Raw genomic sequence first — 27067 nt, forward strand, 5'->3', positions numbered from 1 at the left:
GTCTCCGTTCCGTAAACTTTATAATCATTGTACCACAAGCAAAACAAAATAAAAACGAAGTATGCAATTAATCACGTGTATTGCTATCGTTAGCAATACATACGTATATTATAAACAAGACTTACGTGTACTAGGCCTAACCCATGTACAAGTGTTCGTTTGGTGACTATTTAAGCGATGGTTAATATTACGGAATGAATATAAAAACGAAAACATGTTGTAAAAACGAAACTAAAAAGGAGGAACCGAAAGCGCTACAACACCTACAAAATACTTCGATTTAGAATGATCGATTTGCTCCAGTATTTATGCCAAAGTTGTGCAATGTAACAGTTTTGAGTATGAGTTACTAATAATGTGGCTCGCTATTTACCGTTCCGTAAATTCTACAAACCGCTATCAATGGCGGCGGCGAACATCAAAAACGACTAACTGGATCTTTGCCGCGCTAATGATTTAATAACGCAGCTTGTAAAAACAAAGCACCGGGTATCGGCCTGATTAGTGATATTAATCATCTTGATGATATCAAGCTAGCAACACAAGCTGTCATATGTCCGGCGAAGGGCCGTCGCGAGACAGCTAGGTGTGACGGCATGCCGCGGGGTATCGGCGAACACCTGATTTGTACAGGTAAATTTTTATTCGAATCATCGAGTGTCAGTTACCTATGATTCTATAACAAATGGTCCATGAAAAAAGTTCGACACATCGAGAACTTCGATTCATAAAACTTCGATTCATACATGGGTTAGTTAGTAATGTTATATAGTGAAGAAATTCGGGACCAGACAAAAAGTTCGATACAGCGAGAAATTCGATTCATCGAAGTTCGAATCATCGAGGTTTTACAAATAATGCATTAAATTTTGCCTGTCATGCCTTATACTTAAATTCTATATGTATGACCTTTTTTATACACAATGTGTAATAAAAGAAGTGAATTGACAAATGTAACTCAATTTGCTTCAATTTGAAAACATCATTTAAATTGACATTTTCATTATCTTCCTTTGTTGCCAATTTAAGAGCAAATGGGGAGCTAATTTGCATACGATCAGGAAAATTACGGACTTTAATCAAATGCAAGTATCTCATTATATCATCAGATTGTTCATTATACCGCATCACACTGCAGAAGGTAATGGGGTGTAATAACAGTGTCGATTTTAATTGGATTGCTAAAAATTGGAATAGGTCGGTCGAACAAGATTGCATAGGCTAAAACATGTAGTGGATTTTACGGAGCGTTACAATTTTTTTACAGAAACACCAACACGGCTTCAGGTCAGGAACTCATGTACAACAAATACTTTTGATAGAGGTATAGGCCAAAGCTATTGATAAGAATGAAACAGTTGATACTATCTATCTAGATTTCAGTAAAGCATTCGAAAACGACAAATTAGACGCGATGAGATATGGACCGCAACTATTGTGATAAAGGATAAAACTGTCTATCTCTATCTAGATTTCACTAAAACCTTTGACAAAATACCAACAATCGCGTGTTTGGAATCACTGGAGTACTGGAGTGGACTTTCTAGCAGACTTAAGCAATGTGTAGTCATACAGGGTGACAAATCCCACCTGGTTATATGGAACTAGTGGCGTATTTCAAGGTACCGTTCTGGGTCCTTTTCTATTCTTTATAAAATGTATATATTAAAGTTGTATGGTCTATCACTTTCGCTTTTTTTATCATAGTGAAAACTGTTTAAGTGTTATACACATTTTTCCCCGTCTGTCCGAGGTTTAAACTTTCTACTTTTACCACTTTTTATAAAGTTGCAGCACTGGAAGTATTTTTAATTATAAAAGTGAAAAATCTTTTTAACGTGTACACGTCAAAAATAAACTCGAAAGATGCCGAATCATTCCGAACTCTTCCGAACATCGTCGCGACAATCTCGAAGTAAAACGAGAGTTGTGAAACCAAATGTCAACAAATTTTTTCATAAACAAAACATGCGGTCGACCTCAGCAGACTGGATCTACAAAGAAAATAATGCTTGCACATTACAATATTTGAAACACACAATATTGAATTACGGCAATGTGTGAATTAGATGTTTCAAATACTCGCTCTGTGGACATATACCAGCACGATTTGCTCATATTAGCCAGAAGGAAAACGTAAACAAACACATGTGCGCTTACGCTAGTTACCTGGATCACCACGTGCAGGACGTGTAGATATAAGTCACGTGGTACGATTCGGAATGCCGACAAAAGCCGAAGGTACTGAACATGGCGGTGATTGAAGGCGCTGTATTCAAAACCAGGAATATATGATCCCTAGATTTCGGCGCTCTTATAGGCCGACATATTCTTTTGGGGAGCTTAATCAAGAAGTTACACGTGCATGTTCAAATATAAAATGTTTAAGTAATATATCGTTACAGTGAAAATTACCAGAAATACAACTTTAAACATGCCAATCTTAGTGTTATGAAAGATTTTCTTTTACTTTTGGCTGTTAACTACATGTATTCTGAAAATAACAATGAATTGTCTAAATTTCAGTATGATATTCATCATATAGTCGAAAAAACTGTATACTGGAAAATGTCACGGAACGTCAAAACATTTATCAATATTGGCAATTAACCCCAAATTGCACTAATCATTTTCTGTCAGATGAACAAATATAATACTAAGTTAGTACATGTAACAGCATTAAAAAATAGGTTTGAAACTTGATAAATATTTATTTAGTCGGCATGTAAGCCAATCTGTCGAAGCGCATTATCATCCCAGAAGGACTTTCAGTACATCTCTACACAATCATCTAGATAAATCAAATAGCTAATGAAAATGTTCAGAGAAGACCTATTAAAAGAGTACATACTATACACGATATACTATACCACCGAAGACTTAAAGGCCCATTACCTTTCCGAAACGGCTTTTGATTTTTAAAATGGGAATGTAAAATTTTGTAAAGCCGCAAACATTATTAACTTACCGTTAATACTGCACTTATCAAATACCTTCTGAACAATTCAATTGAAATAAAATAAATGAAATGTACGCGGATTTTTTTATGTCTCCCGCCGTGGTACTAATTACCGCGCGTTAGTTGCGCCAGACGGCAAAACAGAGATATGAATCTATACCGTTAACATAGACTACGAAGACAATTTTTCATTTGTTTGGTGCTGAAACTTCATCTACTGCTTTTGATGTATATTATCTTACAAATGTATGTTATTGTTAAGTTAAGAGTTTTGTGTGTGTGTGTTTCGGGAAGGTAGTGGACCTTTAAAAGCTTTACTTCGCGGGTTCATCCAAACTCTCGAAATTTAATACCTCGCGAAATTTATCAAAATCATTGTTTCACGTATTACAGCCTGTCATAAGAATATTCGCAAAAAAAAACCCGTGCAGATAAGTCCAAAATAATAAATCGCGAAAGTTTTCACCACGAAATATAACAAAACTATACAGAAGGACGTTGTGGAGGTCTATAAAATGATATGACAAAACTAGATATACTATCTACACATACAGTCACTAGGAGTAGATGAAACACTCGGAAATTACCCGAGCAGGGCAAATATCACATGGGAGATTTAGTTGGATAGTTGTGGATATTGCTTCCTTATTCAGTAGTCGAAGCCCCAACTTTTAATATCTTTTAAAAATCGTTTAAAAATCATTGCCGTTAAGGTTTAACCCTCTTTTATGCTGCGCAATCGGATAACAGGGAGTTATGAACACCAAACGAGCTAGAATTAGCTGATCGGCTAATTATAGACATTTAAGAAGGGATACCAGGTGCATTAGTGTGCGCATGACGGGAAATAATCGAATTCAATCTGCAGTGAAAAATCATTGGATTGAAACCAACTATCCTGATTCAGCAAGAATAGAAAAATTGAGCTAGGGAAACCTTGGTTTCTGCTGAGAATAGCAGTAAAAGGTGATTAAGATCGATGTCATCAGGTGAAATCGGAAGCTACATAAGCTGACTTTGTGTCAACAGGAGAAAGAGGCTGACTAGGTATGTTTTGGGGGAGTTTTGCAGTATTTTACATTCCCGAAGTGGCTTAAACAGTCATTGATACTGATTAATACATACTTATTCTCCACTAAAAAAAACCTACAGCCACTTCAAACTGAATACTTACAGAACACTGACCTTCAACCAAAAGTTGAAACAGAACGATATTTTCTTTTTCATCTTGTTCTACTTTGGGACTATGGCAAGGGCAGCACAAAAGAGAAGGTATTCATGGAAAACTGCATTTTTCGACATATTTGGCGGCAATTGAAAATAAAACATTATGAAATATTATGATATTGCTTGCACAATCCACATATGAATGAGTATTTTTCTCTAATACCCCGACGTTTTATTGTAATTTTACAACTATGATATTTCGCTATTTGGAATATATATATATAAAAACCGCAAATGCAAGTCGATTCTACATACATGACAAATACGTGATATTTTCAACGCAAATCTCGTCCTTTGGTTCTATTTAAACAAAACAAGACTATTTTCTTTAAAAAATGTTAAAACTGTACCAAGAAAGTAGTAACTTCGTTGACGCTGTGGCATTAAGAGGCTGTATTGCATAGGTAGACATTTAATAAGCCTCTGGCGACATGAGTGTATTGGCTTGCCCAAGACCAGCCAGAGACGACATGGATGTATTGCCTGAGACCAGTCAGAGGCGACATGAGTGTATTGCCAGAGACCAGCCAGAGACGACATGATTGTATTCCCCGACACCAGCCAGAGACGACATGGGTGTATTGCCCGAGACTAGCCAGAGACGACATGGGTGTATTTCCCGAGACCAGTCAGAAACGACATGGGTGAATTGCCCGAGACCAACCAGAGACGACATGGGTGTATTGCCCGAGACTAGCCAGAGACGACATGGGTGTATTGCCAGAGACCAGCCAGAGACGACATGATTGTATTCCCCGACACCAGCCAGAGACGACATTGGTGTATTGCCCGAGACCAGTCAGAGGCGACATGGGTGAATTGCCCGAGACCAGTCAGAGGCGACATGAGTGTATTGCCCGAGACCAGTCAGAGACGACATGAGTGTATTGCCCGAGACCAGTCAGAGGCGACATGGGTGAATTGCCCGAGACCAGTCAGAGACGACATGGGTGTATTGCCCGAGACCAGTCAGAGGCGACATGGGTGTATTGCCCGAGACCAGTCAGAGACGACATGGGTGTATTGCCCGAGACCAGTCAGAGGCGACATGAGTGTATTGCCCGAGACCAGCCAGAGACGACATGGGTGTATTGCCCGAGACCAGCCAGAGACGACATGGGTGTATTGCAGGAGACCGGCCAGAGGCGACATGGGTGAATTGCCCGAGACCAGTCAGAGACGACATTGGTGTATTGCCCGAGACCAGTCAGAGGCGACATGGGTGTATTTCCCGAGACCAGTCAGAAACGACATGGGTGTATTGCAGGAGACCGGCCAGAGGCGACATGGGTGAATTGCCCGAGACCAGTCAGAGACGACATGGGTGTATTGCCCGAGACCAGTCAGAGGCGACATGGGTGAATTGCCCGAGACCAGTCAGAGACGACATGGGTGAATTGCCCGAGACCAACCAAAGGCGACATGAGTGTATTGCCAGTCAGTATTAGACCTGTGGGTATGAGAGAATATAAATATCTATAATCCGGGGTATCATCATTATCCTTATCACTCTTGATGTCAATGTACATGTAACACCAATGACATTCCAAGAGGGAACAAACTGACCTATCACACGCCTCCACAGATTTCATTGGAAAATGCAAAGAAGCGGCGCTTTACTTCCAAAAGACAGTACAGAGTATCGTTATTCGATAAACCGTTTCCAAAGCACAATAATTACGCTTTGTCATCACATAATGACAGTTGATGCCATAAAAACGTTCTCTGGTTGACAATAATCGTAGCTTTGGAAGTCTTGAGACATGTCTTCTCATCGTGTGTTGAGAAATAGTACCAAATAAGCTTCCGTGGTTTAAAAAGTGATGGTACTTGTCGGCCATATTTTTTATGAACTAAGGCAACACCAATTAGGATATATAGAAAAATTCAGAAAAGTTGTTTCGGGAAAATTTGTTAGGTCTTTAATGAAATCCAGAGAAATAATGATTGCGACATGTTTACGGAAAAAGTAACGGAACATTATAGTCGGAAAACGAACTTAAGTAAACAAAAAAAATCTGTTGATGGATCAATAAGTCTCTCTTAAAAACAAAGCTCTATTATCCCATTTAATCTAGATAACTTGTGTCAAATTTTGATTTATTTTCTTAGTCATGTAACTGATGGCTGAAAGGAATATATGGCACACTGCTAGAAAGTGTTATCGACATTTTTCTAACACAGTTGTCAATAACCCATTCTAATTTTTTTAATGATTTATTTCATTTTGTGAAGAACACTAAATGCTAAACTGTCGAAAAACATTATATTACCTGCTACAAACCTTAAAGGGACAATTCACTTACACTAATTCTTTTACATAACCAAAAAAGCAAACTATGGCATAAATGTATTGTTCTACATTTCTTATGAAACATATAACACAAAATATTGACAAATTCCACGGCATTGTTAAGTATTATAATTAATACCGTTGTTATTATAAATCGTTGATCAATACGCTTAAGCAGGTACAATATGTACGCTGTACCTATATCCGAGCCAAAGTCATACACTTTAAACGAATGAACTACATAACCACAGTGAAGGTGATAAAATGATTTTTTAGACAATACAATTCACCTAATAAGGTAAACACACTACTGTCAGAGCGATTTGATCTATTCTAGACAAAAGTAGCATTACTCTACGAGCAAGAGACAGGGTTCGACATACAAGATGTTTGACCACAATATGTAATGGCGGACAGCGAGCGTGTTTGAACATTTCATACGCATTTCACCACCATGGGTTTTTTGGCATATCACAGTAAAACCGACTGATTTAATTTCCATTAGAACTGGATTTTTTTCTGATATATGTACAAATTTTAATGTTTTCTTGGAGTGAATTGTCCCCTTAAATAGCGTTCATAAAAGTCACATTCAAGTTCAAAAATACAATCAGTCTTAAATCATCTCTAAAACATGGAGTAAATCGGTCAATGGATGACAATGCGTATTAAAGTGGAAACTTTTAATTTCCGGAACGGCGACATTTGTTTTTATCAAAAACAATCCTATTTCAATTTTTACTCTAATGTTTTGCTCGTGCTAACAATTAAAATTCTAAAACGGCCGTTGTTTTAACACAAAAGACAATTTTATTGTGTTCCCTACTATAATTTCTCTGTTTGCCCTTTTATGTTCATCTCTTCGTACTAGTTAATTGCTGTCTCTATGGTGTAATAGGAACATTTATTCTAAAAACGGAAGCTACTATAAAATACCTCACAGTACATGTCGACAGGTAGCGATGTTGTTGTTGCCAAGCTATGACATTACTGACGGACCCTTTTATAACTGAACCATCCGTCAATATCACTCCTGGCAATGATGTTAAGGTGCTATTGACGAGTTCACGTAGTGTGTTTGCCTGGCTTGGTTTTATAGGTTTATTGTTCCGGGAAAGGCTATTCCGACAACTTCCGGCGTCTTGTGTTGCCGTAATGAAGTCCATGAGCTCTGAGACAGAACTAGCAATGTCACCGATAGTCTACGTACACTATTACTAAATGACATCCACATGCATATCTTGACATCTCGTAACATTAATAATTTATCATAGTTAAAACGTCAATTTTCAAATCCTGATTACTTAGTTACTACACCCTTTTCATGCTCCGATTTCTGGAAGCAAATGTAAGCAAAAACTGTCTAAAGTCAAATTTGTTTCGCACAAAAATTTAGGTTTTGACGTAAATAAGTTTCCACATTTGTTTTGAATAATCAGAACCAGATTAACTTGCCAAAATTTTACTTACATAACTCTCTTTTACATAGACTTGGTTTTAGCAAGAACATAAATAAAAGTAAAGCGTCATCAAGGCAGCCAATCAATTAATTTTACCTGAACAGGTGTAGCAAAGAGCTAAGGGCCTTTTCACTAAGCAAGTGATTAAGCTAATTATACAAACAATTGAGCCCAGGTCCCAGGATCATGAAACAATCTTAGACTGAAGTCTTGCTTAGCCAATCAAAAATGACGTAACTTTTTGTAATGTCATTTGTGATTGCCTAAATCTAAAATTAAGACTATTTTAAATTGTTTCAGAATCTTGGGGTCAGTACTTCTTATAAGCTTACATTTCAAAATAATTGAAATAATAATTGCTTTCATTGATTTTTTTTTAAATTCTAATGACATCAACTGATTTCAATTATATTCGAACCGGTTTGTAAAAATACTCGAATCTGTATAACTTGAAATCCCTATCTAATTATTGTATTGGTCATGTCCCCGATTTCTTGAAACAAAAAATACAGATTTAAGTCAAAACTTCAGTTAAAATAGAAGCGGCATAAATTCATTTTTGATTTATTCTTGTTTCAATAAACCCGGTCTTGTCCTTTCTCACGGTTTAAATGTATCAAAAGAATGTCATTTCGGATATTGAAATAAGTCGAACTATTTTCATGGTATTTTCTACTTCGATTAATGAATATTTTGGAATTAATGAATTGCTGGACCGTATATACTGGCGAATTGTAAGAGTTGCATAGAATGGACATTTACTTAATGTTGGTGAGGTTCTTAGGGACGTTTCCCAGTCACCGGTCGATACTCCTAATGAGCCTTAGGTTCTCTGTACTCTGTCACATGACAAAACATCGTCGCGTGTTTACATACCAGACGTAAATACATTTGTGGATTGGAGTGTCAGCACGTTGATAAAGAATTAGTTGGATGGTTTTTTTTTGGTCCCCAAAGGTTGTTATCATGTACTACGACGTTTACTATAAGTTCCATGAATCTTTAAAATTCTTGTGGGATACTTAAAGATGCTGCACCGTTAACGAATGGTATTTTTTCGCTATCAAAAACAGGGGCAGACGAATTTGTACTACTCTTCCGTTACAAACGTTCCTTACTTTACAACATTACCACCATTAAAAAGTTTGAGCTTGAAAATTTTTAATTCAAGATAAAAATATGAAAAATAATTCATTGTGTCCCGCGAAATTCCCATGATACTATTCCATGTATTTTTGTGTTTGCTATACACACGTTTAGTTTATGCTCTTTCGGCGGTAGTCCATTAAATATATTTGTAGACTAGAGTGTCAGAATGTTGATAAAGAAATCGCTTTGTTGGTCCCCAAAGGTTTGTTATAATGTACCATAATGTTTACTTTTACTTTTATGACTCAAATTCTTGTGAGAATTTTAAGATCCATCAAATATAGAACTTGTGCATTTCGTTTTGTTTTATTAGTTTAACGTCCTACTAAAAGCCAGGGTCATGTAAGGACGTGCTAGGTTTGCTGGTGGAAAAAAAGTCCGGAATACCCGGAGAAAAAAAATCACCGAACAGCGGTCAGTACCTGGCAACTGTCCCACATCGGATTGGACTTGTGACCCGGGGTGGAGGTCTGGTGGTAATATGACACCTTAACCATTCGGCCCCAGAAAATTTGAATTTGTGTAAACTGTATGGTCAATACATCCACGATTTCCAGGGTAAACGGTCACTTACAATCTCGTAAGTAACATTAACCCTTGGAAATCGAGGATATGGTCTTGAAGTAAAATAAGAAGCTCAAACTTTTCAATGGTGGTAACGGCGTAGTGTAAGTAATTTCTGTATCTGAAGTAAAATACTAATTCGTCTGCTCCTGGTTTTGATAGAGGAAACATACTATTAGTCGGCGATGGGGAATCTTTAACTATAATGAATACATGTATATCTTGCAAAAGAGTATGAAAACTGATATAAAAGCTACTAAAAAGCATGCAATTTAGATTGAAAACAAAAAAAAACAGAAATCAATAACTCTTTGATATTCGAATTCATTGGTAAGGTGTTTTTTTTTTTATATATCAGTCCTGCATTCCAACACAAATATATAACGTTGTTATTTGATTCCATCTCAATTGCGTGTTTTTCTTTAATGTGCAATATCACCTTAAAAAACCAAAAATGGAACATTAATGTGAAAACAATTATCTTTTTACTATATGTGCTCATTTTATAAACAAATATTGATTATCTTACAACCAAACAAGTGCAAATAATTTGTTCGTCGTACTGCTATCTTCAACAGTCGTATGAATGGCTTCTTAAAAAATTTTCTCGAAAATTTGACACCGAGTTGCGCTAAAGTGCAGTGCAATTATTTATGAAATATGCGATTTTAATGACGTTGTGGTGATTATTTTGCAATTACGTTGTTTTATATTTATCAATATAATGATATATTGAGCAGCAATCTAACAAATTATTGACCGAAGCTTGAGGTCGTTATTGGCTATCCGAAACCTACTAGTGATCAATCACAATGATAGAAACAAAATTCTACATTTTTACATTTTCTATTAATATTTTTTTTTATTTTTGTATATTTTTAAAGGGGAGGGGTGGGTATCGGAATAGAAGGCCAAGATGCACATTGAGTAACCCAATATTATATACAAATCGATAGCATCTTATAGCACATTATAAAATCACAGCGTCATAATATCATGGTATCTTACATAAACTGGCAGAAATATGATGGGATTGCATGGAACTGATATTATGAGAATGAATAAGGCAAATTTCAATATCCTTATTGATAAATGTCTTATTCGTATTCGTAATTTCTCATTATTATCATCATCATCATCATTATTATCATTATCATCATCATCATCATCATCATTATCATTATCATCATCATCATTATTATCATTATCATCATCATCATTATTATCATTATCATCATCATCATTATTATCATTATCATCGTCGTCATCTTTATCATTTTCATCATCGTCGTCATCATCATTATCATCATCATCATCATCATCATCATCATCATCATCATCATCATCATCATCATCATCATCATCATCATCATCATCATCATCATCATCATCATCATCATCATTATCATCATCATCATTATTATCATTATCATCGTCGTCATCTTTATCATTTTCATCATCGTCGTCATCATCATCATCATCATCATCATCACCACCACCATTATCGTCATTATCATTATTATCAACATCCTCATCATTCCTTTCACCATCATCCTCATTATCATCGACGTTGTCATCATCATCATCGTGACTAATCATATTGGATTCTCGTGCAACTCGGGTAATATTTGTCCGACAAGATGAATGATGATGATATGACAGTTGTAGTCTCCGATCTCTTCAAGCATATTCACATATCACGGACGAGATCTGAGAGTTGAGACCCAATGCCCAAGAAAGACAACGCGTCCCATGTCCTTCCAACACACTGGTGGAGATGATCGTTGACTACACTAACAAACACAGTGGCATGGAAGCTATCAGAGCTACCTTAATCTAGAGACCGGATCTCATTTTTGGAATATTCGAAATTCAGGGAATTGCCAACTCGGATTCCAAATGCTATATTAACGGACATTTTGACACGCATATAATCATGATAAAATACAATAAAGACAATGGTTTTATGCTTGCTATAGTTGCTGCACGCTGCCTCAAGCATTGCCTTTATAATTACGAATATCTCTTTCACCTCAACGTAATGGTCACTCCAAAATTAAATCTCTAGTTATGTTAGTATTTACAAAATTAAGAGTGGTTTATTTTGCATGAGCCTTCATCTTTATACATTTTTACATACACCTGTGAAATAATTTGAAAAAAAAAATATAAAAAATTGAGTTCGTCACCTTTGCTTGCCAAAGGTCAATCTAATTAAAATTCAATGTTCATTTTCCACTCCGTAAACTCCATATAAACATACGAAGTTTACTTGAGTATATACTGAACATAGAATTTTAATTAGATTGACCAAAGGTGTTCCTAAATTGTAAGTGAAGATGACATTTAGCAAGTGATATAAAGATTCATAAAGCTACATGAATCCGATATTGTTTAGTTTCATTTGTGTATTATCAGCTATACCATGTCATGAAAGATGACTTTCAAAAATAAAAAATAAATAAAATTACAATTATGAATAGCTACATTGCGTGTGTATTTAATAGCGACGAGACAAACGGAGACCAAATGTCGCTAAACTGCTTATTAAACTACACTTCTGCATAAGTTCGTCATTGAGACATATATTTGTAGCTCAATTTTAACTAACGAGTGCAAGAAAACTCAATCCAGACAACAGCCGAGACTACCGTTAAAAGTCTATAGCAATATACACACGGAAAAAAGTACTCAATGAATCAATGGTGGTTTACCACGCAATCCCATTTTAAATTGGAGTCATCTCCCTTCTATTGCACGCGACAGTTGGCGGTAGGATTTATCAACTCGTTCAGTCGTTTCCGTAATGAAACAGCTTAATTCAAATTACAAATATCTCATTGATTAATTGGATAAAAACCGGTAGCAGTTTCAGTTTTCCTTATCTGGATGATAAATCATACAATTATTCATATTCACCGACAAAATTATTCTCGTAAACTAGATCATTTTTTTTATATTTATTTTACTTAGAAATGTAGAAATGTGACAGAAACTAAGACTAGAGAAATGCCCTACATTCTTCTCTGTCATATTCAAATTGAAATAAATTCAAAATGTTGTTTCTACTCATGTCAGTAAATTATTAATTTCGAAGTGGAAAATTGTTTAAATTATATTTTCTATTTTGTTTACCACTCTACTTTGTACGATTATGATATGTTCTATGCACATTAAAGTCCCAATGTCGTCAGAAAAGTCTTAAAGAAGGACATTGAATCCCTCATTGACTGATTCCTAATTTAATTCATTGAAAGCCAACCATGATAAGTCCAGGTCTTATGCCTTGGACCAATGGCTAACAAACAAATCTTATCTTTCAACATACATAATAACAAGAATTCTACGTTACTAGGCATAGCTTATGACATTTTTACTCATGTTAGATGACCTTGTCACATATAATTGTAAAAGGACATTCACTTACAGAGTATGAGACTGTTGTTGTGACGTCAAACTATTGTTGAGCACGTGCAAAGATCTCGCGAAGCTTGTCTTTACCCTAGGGTGAGATAAAAAAAATCTCACACCGGTAAAGCTGTGGATATCCCTGTCTGGGGTAAGAGAAATCCCTGTCCACCTGACAGGCCCATGTAAGATCGTAAACAGTACTTGCTGTAAATCAGCTCAATTTCCCGGCGACTTAATATTGCTTTATCATACCTAACGATTCTTTCGTGGATATCTATTCTCGCGATTTACCTAAAAAATCTTTTCTTGTTTAGAGCTGTAACGTTTTCGCGGTGATTGATTTTCGCGAACCCTATACGATCGAAAATACGCGAAAATTAAGTTGGCTTGCAGTATCTGTTGCTTATGCTTTTATTTCCGCATATTCTGTTCAACTTACAGCGTTGTGCATGTTGGTTATAGTAAATCTTTAATTATGTATGACTGTGATTACTATTTTATTTGTAACAGTAGCTCTTAAATTTTATGCATATACATGTAAAGTGCAAATTGTTTGTCAAAATAAGGCTCGTCTGGGCTAATGTTTCAGGTTTATCATATTCTACACTATAGATAAAAGGTCTATACCTGTATATGAATTAAACTTACATGATTTTGTCCCATGCCTCCTGACTAAACTTCTCTAGCACCAACTCACGGACGCAAACATGGATTTGGCCATACTGTAAACAGATATAAACAAATCATTCAATTAAGAATTTGAGTATCCATTAAAACTCGAATTTGACTACTCTGAAAATAAAATTAATTAACAATTTATTTAGTTAAAAATATAACTTTCATAGTTTATCTCGAATTTAACCATCCTGAAAAAACTATGACTTTAGTTTTACCTTCTTCAAGAACAATGAACAAACTATACAATTTAAAGGTAACTACCCAACGTACACGGAACGGAAAATTTGACCATGACAAAATTAGATAAAACGATTAATTCAATATAAAATATAAACATCAAATAAATTATGAATTTCATCCAGCTGAAAATTAAAAAAAAAAACAAAAATTGATTCAAAGTTAATTCTCAATCCAATCATATAAATTTCCTTCTGTATAAACATCGACATAATAGATGTCGAGCTATTGACAAAATGGATAGTATGTCGATTGTACGGGATATTGTGGAGATGATATGTTGGACACTCGAAGTGTCATGTCAAACGATCAAGACAATTGATATATCATACATAGGAAAATTACAGACTTTACTTCAAACTTATTATAAAAAAAATTATATAATATAAATACTCAAAATAAACACACCATCAATAACCATCGTATATAAGGAATATTACTTACCTATATGTCAAATGGATTTTATTAAAATATATTTTCCATAAAGTCGTAGGAGTTATTGCCCTTTTCCCGATATTGTTTTACACTGGACCTAGCTGCACTCACGCACCATAAATATCAGGATATACATTAATACAATCTTTCAACCCCGTGATGTTAATATCGATAAGGAAATCTATTTCGTTTCATTTTTAATTTTTCTTTGTGATATAATCACGTCTACAAAGAAGATAACAGAGTTCGGTCTTCAGACGGTTAATCATTTCTTTGTAAGCATTTTCGTATACCAACAATATATCATTACTTTGTATGCATTTCTTATTACCATTGAACATCGTAACTTAATTACCAAGAAATGTCTATTTGCTAATCTATTAACAGATGTCTCTCATTGATGATGGAATTATTTATCAAACAGGATTGAGCTTGAAAAAAGGACCGTCTAGAATTATCTTATGGTTGGAGTTCATTGTGGTCAGTATTCTATAAATACTTAATGTAAATGTGAATTGTTTCATCCCTAATATGCACCGAGCACGTGCTTGAGTGCGTGACCGAGATACTTATCCGTTTCTTATTGCTATCACTGTGATCGTACTATTCCGAATTTGCTTATTACAGAGTATACTTGGGGGTAGGTATTGATTGTGACGTCATGTGTTCGGGAGCGCAACGTCATACGTTTCGGAGAAAACGACGCGAATTGCTCTCACAAAATAATGACGTAACAATCGATACCTACCCGCAAGGGAGCTAACATTGTAATATGCAAATACGGAATACCAATCGCGATATCTCGAGTAATTCCGTCAATGTTCGGAAATATATCACCTCGAAGTGTTCAGTATTGCCAACATCTGGTGAAGTCAAATCGGGTGATCACCCTTGAAAAAACGGGTGAAAGGGTCAAAACAAGGGTCATGTGCGAAACCACATTTTATGTTTTTTTAACACTTTTTAAAAGCCTTAAATATGCGTATATTTTTATTATTTTCAAATTACAATTCAATTGATTTTTATGATATATTTATGTTATAATATAATTTAAAGATGCTCCACCGCCGACAAAAAGTATTCTTTCACTATCAAAAACAGGAGGAGACGATTTAGTATTTTTCTTCAGTTACAAAAATTACTTACCACCATTGAAAAGTTTGAGCTTTTAATTCTATGTCAAGTTAAAAATATGAAAAATAATTAATTGCATCCCGAAAAAATTCCGACGCACTATATCCTATATGGAATGAAGTACTGATTGCGCATGCACCAAAGGCAAAATGAAAATATATATATTATTTTTGTGTTAATTAGACATACATACACACGATTGAACACCAATTATTGTTCAAATGATGAATATCATTCATGCTCTGTCGGCGGTGGAGCATCTTTAAATCTGATAATTGATAAAGATATTTTATTAAACAAGAGGCCCATGGGCCTTAACGGTCATCTGACTATTAGTACAATACAACAAAGTCGTTTAAAGATTTTGCCTATTTGACCCCTATGACCTTGAATGAAGGTCAAGGTCATTTATTTGAACAAACTTGGTAGCCCTTCATCCAAGCATCCTACAGGCCCAATATCAGTACCCTAGGCCTTCTGGTTCTTGAGAAGAAGTCGTTTAAAGATTTTAGCCTATTTGACCCCTGTGACCTTGAATGAAGGTCAAGGTCATTTATTTGAACAAACTTGGTAGCCCTTCATCCAAGCATCCTACAGGCCCAATATCAGTACCCTAGGCCTTCTGGTTCTTGAGAAGAAATCATTTAAAAGATTTTAGTAATTTTGACCCCTCTGACCTTGAATGAAGGTCAAGGTCATTCATTTGAACAAACTTGGTAGCCCTTCATCCCAGCATGTCACAGGCCCAATATCAGTACCCTGAGCCTTCTGGTTCTTGAGAAGAAGTCGTTTTAAAGATTTTAGCCTTTTTACCCCTTTGACCTTTATTGAAGGTCAAGGTCATTCACTTGAACAAACTTGGTAGCCCTTCATCCAGCATGTCACAGGCCAAATATCAGTACTTTGGGCCTTCTGGTTCTTGAGAAGAAGTTGTTTTAAAGATTTTAGCCTTTTTGACCCCTGTGACCTTGTTGACTGTGTTATATTTCCGAAGATTACCGGAAATTTCTCCGAGGGGATCCCATTGTGCACTATACCATACAACATTACTGCTAAAGGCACAGAGCGGCACACATATATCTAGAACAGTTAATTCTATTGTTTTCAACGTTTGTATGTCTAGGCCATCAACCTCGATCGCCTGTTGTTATGACCACTTACGATCTCTAAAAATCTTGAATATATCATAGAAAAATTGAAACGACATCGTATAACAGGCAGTTAAGTCCTTTGAGATACATCAAAAGAATCGAATATCGGTCTGTATGGCATGGAAGGCGAACATCGCACTCTGTAAAACTTCAAGGAAAGTCTCTGCATCTCTGCGGTTGGTCAGATTTGTTTCTCCTGAACTGCCTTCAGTTTTGCTATGACATAGTCCAGGGGTTAAGAAATCGTAAGTGATCGTAACCCCTGGAACTCGAGGATGGTCGACCATGGTAGATAATCCATACCCCTTTAACCACAAGGACAAACACCAAGTAAAAAAACTGAATTGGTGTCATGGGAGGCGCCAGAAAGAATAAAAATCCAATATTCAGGTTAATTTTACAATTTTAGCATAAAGACAGTATGTGCAATTCTAATATCGCATCACAATGGTATTTTATTCAAATTAAGAAATCTACAGGTACCACTCGTCTAACCTCGGCTGAATCCGACAAAGGACGGAATCTGCCGAGATGTGACAAGTGATTTGTGCCAGCGAAATTTTTTTGGGGGTCAAAGGTCCAAAACAAGAATTGACAGGTTATAAATATGTTGTTTGAAATAGCTGAACATCTATATCGATAACCTTATCACCAAACAAATAAAAAAATCCCTTGTGTAAAATTATGTAAAAGATGAATGTGTACTTTGCTATTTTGCCGAGTAAATAATAAGTGATGTGATAGTTAAGTACACAGCGATAATTACGACAACGCCGGCGAATCAAACTAAACCTTCTAGAATCAAATACTGTTAACCAACTTTCTTTCGCGTGCGATGTATTTTCGCAAATTTCGCGATTAAGGTAAATTCGCGAAAGTTTATCTCCGCAAATTAATTTTAAAACGGAAATCGCGAAATTAAGTCGCCGCGAAATACAGTTGGTTCACCTCTGCTTCCATATTGTTTCATTATTTTTAATGCAGTATGAGAAATGTGTATACCAAATTAATATAGGGCAAAGAAGTAATTCTAACAGTGTGGACAAAAGATTGTCGAATTTTCGAGGCGATCTGCCCCTTTGTCAAGACACAAGAAGAAATAAAATTAGATGTTAAGGACGGTCTCGGACGTACACAAAAACATAAACAATGAACACACAGATAAAATATACAGATAAACTAAAGGGACAATATCTATGTGTATTGTCTGAATGATCCCTTCGGTCAGTCGCTATAATTGGTTGCGATCGCCGAAGAATGTTAGAATTACTTCTTTGCCCTATCCTACAGACATATGTCTATAAGGACCAAGTGTTATATGGAAAATAACTGTTGATATTACTTCATTGACCCATACCAAATTAATATAGTTATAGAATAGAAATCCTAGTGTTATGAAAATAAAAGGCTAATTTATTATTTAACATAGCTGTTCTGACAAATGTAAACAATTTATATTCAAACTATTGATTGAGCATATATATATTATAATGCACTTTCACACGCTATGTGCTCTTTATAAAGCATGACTATATTATGTATTATATTGACCTCCTGTTACATACTTGTATGCCTAAGGGTGAAATATAATCTTATTTTAATCAAATTTAGTTTTATTGACATTGAACGGATTGGGCATAAGGCTACGCCTATTTAAGTACTTTCCAAATAGTCTATTTACATACAAATATGTATACACTGTATATCCATAATTAATTCAAATGCTACTTCTTCAAGTTTTTTATAAAGAAAAATAAAAGACAATAGGTTACAAAAAACATGTTATCTAGACCAATGTAACACTAAACTTTGTCTAATCGGAGACAAAACAATGTAAGTTTACAAAGCAATCTCTATCCTTGTCATGACCTTATCTAAATACCTCATGACACAATCCCGATGATAAACGTTATCGAATTGCTAAATGTACAAGGAAATCCACTTCAGAACGGCAATAGATCGCCAATGGCAGGCGCGACGGTGGTCAGATTGAACCCAGGTGACCGAGTTTGTTTGCGCTTGGTCAATACATTGTGTTTCCAGTAGAATGATTATCCGGACTTTAGTCTTTCCAAGCGAGAGAGGAGAATGGTAGACCAAACGCGTCAGAGTTCAAGGGAACTGGTGTTTGATTTCGTCGACATTACATCATATATCTTAGCAATCCATTTAAAGATCCGGTAAATTACGCTTAGTTTTGGTTCCCCGCAAAAACTTTCTCTTACTTTGTTTTTTATGTATGTATTATTATATTTTGGATGTTACTTTGATTGTTTAATATTATGAGCTCAGCTTGACGATACACACTACCCTCCAAAAGTTTTTTTTAGATATGTTAAATTTTGCTGCCAATTTATCTATTTAAGAAATCTCTCAAAAATGCATTTATTGAGTTAAAGAAGGTGTATAAGTTGATAAATGAAATATACTGATGTCTGTAATTACAAGGTTTAGATATGTCCACACTTTGTGTACATTTGTAAAAGTACACGTGTACAAACTTTTGGAGGGCAGTGTAAAATATAACGATAACTTGGAGTGTACTGTAAACTGTAATATAGGCAAGCGTTGATTTTATTTTAACTTTGTGTCGCAACTATAAAAGGGAAGGGCAACAGATTCTATAGCATAAATCACTAATGATAGGCTGGATTTGATAACATTTAAAATCATCAGAATATCTACTGCAAGTTTTTCGGTAATAGGATCGGAGTGTATTATTTCAAGAGGAAAATATGCTTCGTAGAATATCGAAAAAATCAAATAAGTGATTCCATTACTACATTTTCTTTTCTTTATTGGCTTTTTAGGAGTATATGTTTGTTATCCTTCAGTTGAAAGATTTATAAAAGATAACTTTGAATGTATTTGAGAAATAAGAGTTTGAAATAAATGTTAAATTTGTAGGAATACGTGCGTGATTGTTGATGTTATATCTAAGGATCATGTATGTTTTGAAAATCTTTGAAAAATAATTTAAAAAAAAAAGTTAGTTATTTGAATATTGCAATCAAAAATTTGTTTCATTTTAGTTCCTTTTTGAAGCAATGTGCTACCTTTGAAACCAAAGTCACCCAATATGTCATACCAGGCTGCATTGATATATCGATGGGAAATAGGAGTACAGCTTCAGCGAGGAGGAACATAATACCAACGTTCGTTATAGTCACTGTCAAATCAATACAAAGTGTTTGTCTGATTTTGTTATCGTTCAGATCAGCGTATATGAATAAAAGATTAATTAATAACCTCTCATATGCATTTAAAGTCAAGCTTCAATCAATTTTTCTCTTTTGCAGGTATTTGTAAAGCTCAATTTATTTAGTTCTCGACGGGAAATTATCAAATACTAGTATCTATTTCACGTCATTCTAAAAATATCTTCAGATGTTAAATTGAGTGTGAAAAAACGTAATATAAGCTACATTAATATGAGATTGCGTAAGTCGACTGATGAAAACCACTAGTAAAGTATGCTTTGGTATAGAAATCGAGCGTGGCAACTATAGGAGTGAACATGTAAAATGAATTGTAGGTTTGTAAATTAACATGTAAATAAGTAAAATCGAGTAAATCATCAATGATATCAAAAGATTTGAAAATATTTTGTCTGTGTTTTTTACGTCAACAAGGGTCATTTAAGAACAAACTAAATAATCGGAGAGTCACAACAATCCGAGAAAAAACATCACCTACATTGTACGTCTTAATTAACACACAATTAATTATTTTAATCAAATATCTTTATCTTGAATTAAAATAAGAAGTTCATTCTTTTCAATAGTAGTAATGGTAAGTAAGTCACTTTTGTACTGAATAAAATACTAAATTCATCTGCAGCTGTTTTTGATAGAGAAAAATACCATTCGTAAGTGGTGTAGCATCGTTAAGGACGTTTCAGGCTTAGATGATGATGGAGTACGAGTACCTGGAGAAAACCACCGCCAATCGCCAGAATCTGGCAACTGCCTTATATGGAATTCCAACTCGCGACCCAGTTACGTCATTACGACAGAAGGTTTTGTTACGTTTATAAACATAAATTTCGATTGAATGCAACATAAACAAAACATTAACACATTCTAGTTTAATCAATGCAAAAAGAGCAAAAGGTATAATTGTTAGCAGTTTACTATTTTGTTCGTCCGTGTACATAAAGTGAAGGCAAATAGACTATTTAAAAGCATCCGAGTGCGTTTAAATTACTTTTCTGTGATGGGGATCAATACTATTCTCGCTTTAAATAGGAAATTCATATCTGATGCCGGTATCCCCTTCCTGATTAATGTGTGTTCATTAACCTTGAAGGGGGAAGGGGAGGGGTATCATTGGTAAATAATGAAATGAATTGTTAGTTCCTCTAGCGAAACCAGAATTGACAAAGTATAAAAGATTGATTGATGTGGACCACATTATTTCATGTATCGATAATTTTTTTTAAAAACTAACAGCCTTCAGACACTCTGTATTGTTAATTTTATCAATAACCATCGGAGATCTGATTCCCTGAAACGATCCGACTCCCATCAACACATCAGTATAGTCGGATAGGAGCGGTTAGCGATGGTATGAGGTGCTCACAGGGACCTGGTACGAATTTCTAACCAACAGTCTATGTATATATTTATTAGATTATCGTGTTTCTTTGATATGCTCTAATTTCTAAACACAATGTATCATATGCACTATTTGTTAATCCAAAGGTTTAATTTGACAGTTTCCTCAGTGATCATGTCAGCATATCGTACCTACTATCACTTCGTCATTAAAACATCCTTTTTTGGGAACGTTGATGTGGCGCGGTGGTAGAAGGCGCAGGTATGTTTGGCTAGGCGACTGGATGCCGTAGATCGTGAGTTCGAGGCCCGGATATATATGTATATAAATACTGTTGGTAAGAACTTCGTACTAGGTCCCTGTGCACGTGCTTAATACCTCTGTGAACTGCAATATTTCCAGATATTTTTTGTAAGTGTTAATTTATTGTATTGTTAGTCATAATTATATTGTATTAAGGCGTACAAACTTGCAAACTCTCTGAAATCAGCAAGTAATTAAAGAATGGAGATCTTCGGAATCTTACATGTGTCAAATCTGCCAGAAATCGCCAGAAATTATTTTATGTTGATTTGAAATTTGTCGTTTAACTGTGATTATCCTAATCATCTTTTAAACAAATGGGCCCAGATTTGTTAAGAAATCTCATGAGACCTATATTTAGACCAGCTACTCATCAAATTATTGTCTTCGAAATCATGAAAAAACAATATCATAGGTTGAATTAGAAATTCTTTCAAATGATTGTAATCTTTTGCATTATTTATTTTGTTATTCGATTTTTTTAAATTATTTATTTATTTGTTTTATTGTTTGCCTATAAATGTAGTTAGTTATTTTGTCTCCACGTCTTAGGGAATGAAAAAGCCTAAAATGTTTCATTAAATCTCAACCTCATATGAAATGAAAACCTCTTTAAAGTCTCATCGAAGATCGTGCCAATGAATTTCACAAACATTCGTATATCGCTTATTCGAGTTATAAGTGTAGTAAAAGAGAATTTATTTTTTTATCAACCAGTATAATAGAAATGTCAGTATTTATCATATTTGGCAATTGAAAATCTATTTTCTACATATCGGGAATAAGTTTTTAAATCCCTTATAGTAAAACGGTTCTATAAATCAACTAGCAGCATATATAACATTGGAATATATGTGTCATCACATTATATTTTATTTAGAACTATTTTACTTAGGTTCACGTGAAATGTCCATCTGGAAAAACGAATGTTAAGTTGCTTATACAAATCTGTCATATCTTTAGACGGTTCATAGGTTTCCCTAATTTTACTCTTTATAATGACGTTAAGGCATAATGAAAGCTGATACCGATTACGAGAAAAAGATAAAATGCACTTTATTCAAACATATTGGTATGTTGTCAGATCCAAAGTAAAAATAAAAAGGCAATATCACTGGCGCAACTTATTATTGAAACGTTTTATAAAACACGATTTCAGTGTAAGCTGTTCCATCCATCATTTAATTCGAATAAACGTTTACAGTGTGGAGGGAGACAACGGAAGAAATAGATACCATCCAGCATAATACCACAGAATGAAACTATTCCGAATTTGCATATTACAGAGTTATCTGCATTTGCGGGTAGTTATTGATTGTGATGTCATGTGTTTCGGAGAAAACGACGTGAATTGTGCTCACAAAATAATGACGTAACAATCAATACCTACCCGCAAGGGAGCTAACTCTGTAATATGCAAAGACGGAATAGACATCAACGTGTTATTGATATGATAAATTACACATAGACTAAACAAGTAAGTCAAGAATCGCACTGGAAGTAAATTCGTTTTCAAGTGCGATAACATTTACGCATTTTGCGTTTGATAAAAAATCGCGATATTTAAATCGTCTTGAAAATTTTTCAAAGTAGATCATAGAAGTATAGGTTGAGATATTGAGTCGCCATAAAAGAGCAATTAGACTTGAAAACATGTTAAATCTTAAAACAAGTTGATGTACGCAAAACACTTGACGGATAATATATCAAACAGAGATGAACAGAAATACACTTGAATAACTTAACACCTCACTCATGCAACGTAACTGTCTTCAAACTAAGAAGACATTCGTGTAATCGAATATATTTTATTTGCTGGCCCTACCTGATATCATCCTCGATACTCCAGGGTTTACTATCACTGACGTTATATCCACCTCTAAACTATCTCATAGTAAAACTGGATGCAGTTCAGGAGAAAATAACTGACCAATCACAGACCTGCAGAGACTTCCTTGAAGATCACAAAGAGAACGAAGCCCAACTTCAAAGGAACACAGTCAACCACAGTGTACCGTTATACAATTATTTGATTGTACATCAAAAGATCAACTTACCTGTGTCTTCTGGTGCCTTCAATTTTACTAAGAGATAGTCCAGGGGGAGATGTAATGTCAGTGATAATAACCTCTGGAGTATCGAGGATGACCTGATATATGAACACTCAGTATGTGTTAGCTGGTTTATTGTTATTATTATATGTTACCGGCTTGTTTTGAAGCGTTGTCTCTTTGTAAACAACCTGTTACGAAATCACTAGACGGAACAAACACTGCGGGGCAGCCAAAGGAATTCAGACACGGCAACACGGATAATTTGATGCTAGCAGAAAGGAGGATTTGTAAACATTGTGAGTTTTATGATAATTTACGATGGCCACTTTTAGATGATGATGATGATGATGTTCAAAAATATGTGGATTTTGACAGTTTGAACGTGTACACAATTTTAACCAATTCAAATTCCTGATAGATATTTCTCCTCTAAATTTTTAATCAAATCAACTTGATGTCATGTGCAGGAGGAGAGGTATTTTGTATTTTGTAACTTTTAAATTTACTATTTGATACCTTTAGCATCGAACATTTTAGATTATCCTGTTTTTTTGTTTTGTTTTCTTTCCTGTGTGTTTTTTAATAACATACAGATTGTATATATGCACGGTGCCTAAATAAGCCATTTTTGTCTGAACAAAGTTTACGTTTAATGAAAATATTACTTTTATAAAATGTTTTATACGATGTAAGGTGTTTGACACTTAAATAAAACCATTAATTGATTGATTGTGTATTGCGTATTGATAGGTTTATTTCAATATACTTGTGTGATATACAAGTTAAAGGTCTGAACGAGCAAAATATAACCCATAGTCATATCAACATTTAGTTACAGTTCGTATTATATGTAATGAAAATAATTCTAACGATTCTCTTTGGAGAATAATACTGAGCTTCGCGTGAATCCCGCCATGTTTGTATAAAGGATTAAGATAAGATTATTGCATTTGTAACAACATGTTGTACTTACCATAATTTGATGGCTGCTCTTCGTTCGTTCGTCCTCTTAAAGGAACTCTGTGTAATCTTTCAGGACCAGCAACCTAGTTGAATAATGAAACACACTAAACACTCAGGTGCCTCCAGCTGTAAACAAAACGTCACAAACGTACAACGGATACGATATACAACCTGGCCAAATAGCTAATTAAATATATCTGGCCAGGTAAGGTGTTGTCGAAAAGTAGTAATCGCGTTTTATGTTTGATTTAACGACAAAGGACGATGTGTCAATACATTCGTACGTCCATAGTAAACATATACAATAACATTTATAATAACCCTTTTAACGATGAGCTTTGGAGTAAATGTACAAAACTTCCAACAAAACATTATGATGGACGTCACATTAAGGGTATGAATACTACAAAATATTTGTTTCTGTTGAAGCTACCAATTGCATTGATATATTTATTGTAAAAGGTTATTTAACGAATCCATTCATGATAAAATTAAGAAATACATCTGATGAACGGCCACATTAAACTTAATACATAACGAAACATAAGTAATTAAAATTGTTTAATACTTAACATGTAAGATAGTTTGTCAACGTTTGCAATAAAGGAGAAGTATTAAAGATTTTAATTATTTAAAAAGTTTTTTTTTATAATTTTGTACTTCAATGTTTGGCTTTCTCGGTATTTTCAATGAGTTCTAAAGTTAAAATAAGGTTCAAATTTACTATGTCACTAACATGAAACATAACAGGAAAGGTAATGAGAAAAAAAATAAATATAAAGACAAGTGGAAAATAATAATCTGAACAATATATTGATTATATAATATTATGATATATATAAACAAACAATGGAAAGTACAGTCTGGGGAATAATAAAAAATAGTCGTATCATGAATAACCCATTAAGGCTCATAAAATGTTTAGAATCTGTAGAGATATCATTATATGCCATTTTCCGCAAAGTATTATAAGAGGTCCATCAGACACCAATGGCTAAACTATGTTATCAATCAAACAGTAGCACTATAACATGGTCAGAACGAGAATAGTCCATATCTATAATTCATAACTTTGAAACAGGAATGCGTGACACAAATACTTTCACTTTCATCTAATGGTTCAAATAAGTGTCAAATATGATTTGCTCTCGATAGAGATAAAATTTTATAAGTATTACGTACCTTGAAAGTGTCCGAGATGTCTACTTAGGACCTAGTCGTAGTTGGGATGACCACTGAAGCGCGCGCGTCGCAGACAGTTACCTGGATATTTGATTATTCATAACACCCTGAGAATAAATCCATAGAACAATTAGCGAACATCCATATCCGAAATGCCCTTAGTACATCTTCGTTGAACAAATGGTATTTTAATCGAATTTTGTCAATGAAATCTGATCAGCCGATTTCACCAACCGTTTAGACGTTAGTGCTATATTCTGTATTGAATTTTTAATCAAAACAACAGAAAGATTGCTCGATTGTCCTTATGTCAACAAATATGGAAGCGCCGTTATGGAAACTGATCAGTGGTTGAGCACGGGTACACTCATTGTTTAAAGATCTCGTCTTCCCACGTCACAGTTCTAAACGATTAGTAGTGACATGTTGTCGATAACTTATGACGATAGGTTTTACTCATTCGTTAATAAATAAATGACCTAAATACAAGATTGTGTATCATAATTACTGCATTAAAATATATATGAGAGTAACAAATACAGGTCGTTGCGAATTTTGATCTTTGTGGGAAATATATCTTTTTAAACTACGTTTAATGTTCGAACTTGTCGTTCATCGAAAGGGCATCCCTTAAAGATGCTCCACCGTCGACAGTGCAAATCCGATGCACATTATTTGTACAAAAACTAGTGTTTTATCGTGTACATATGTGTCTAATTAATACAAAAAAAAACCATGTAAAATAATTCATTTTGCTTTTGGTACATGCACAATAAGTACTTCATTTCATATAGGGCATAGTGCCATAGATTTTTTTTCGGACGCAAGTAATTATTTTCAATAATTTTCTTTTGAAGTAAAATAAGAAGCTTAAACTATTCATTGATGCTAATGGTGTAAAGTAAGTAGCTTTTGTAACCGAAGAAAAATTCTCATTTGTGTGCTCCTTTTTATGATAAAAAAAAACCATAATCAGACGTTGGGCATCGTTAAGAACAGCCACAAATACAATATCTGTAGAAACCTACGGCCATTTATCCTAAAGGTATGATTTAATTATTAAGGTCAATTCAATACACACGTTAATTATTGATTAATAAGGGAGAGCTTATGCTCGCTCCATTACATGATGAAAGCTATTTCTCTTTATCATTCTACTTAAAAGACAATTTGCTTTCAATTATCTCTTGACAACGACATAATTTTGGTCTTTAATTGAGTGTTCGCCACTGAAGAGGGAAGTGTTTTGGTATATCCCCTGGTTACGATACACTATCATTCATGGATCGGGGAGAATTTTGATCATTATT

At 34.6% G+C, this 27067-nt stretch overlaps 1 protein-coding gene across 1 annotated transcript in view; it reads right to left on the reverse strand.

Annotated features, from left to right (window-relative positions):
• Positions 1-25821, reverse strand: part of LOC138336697 (guanylate cyclase soluble subunit beta-2-like) — a 58060-nt gene extending 32239 nt beyond the window's left edge. Inside the window, exons 1-3 of the mRNA XM_069286245.1 lie at positions 25758-25821; positions 24586-24658; positions 13712-13785 (exon numbers count right to left, since the gene is read on the reverse strand). Of these exons, the coding sequence (XP_069142346.1) occupies positions 13712-13785; positions 24586-24588 (77 nt within the window). The 5' untranslated portion in view covers positions 24589-24658; positions 25758-25821. The remainder of the gene's footprint in view (positions 1-13711; positions 13786-24585; positions 24659-25757) is intronic.
• Between the last annotated feature and the right edge of the window lie 1246 nt (positions 25822-27067).

The sequence above is a fragment of the Argopecten irradians genome, chromosome 12 (genome assembly GCF_041381155.1).
Source record: "Argopecten irradians isolate NY chromosome 12, Ai_NY, whole genome shotgun sequence".
Classification (NCBI taxonomy): Eukaryota; Metazoa; Mollusca; class Bivalvia; order Pectinida; family Pectinidae; genus Argopecten; species Argopecten irradians.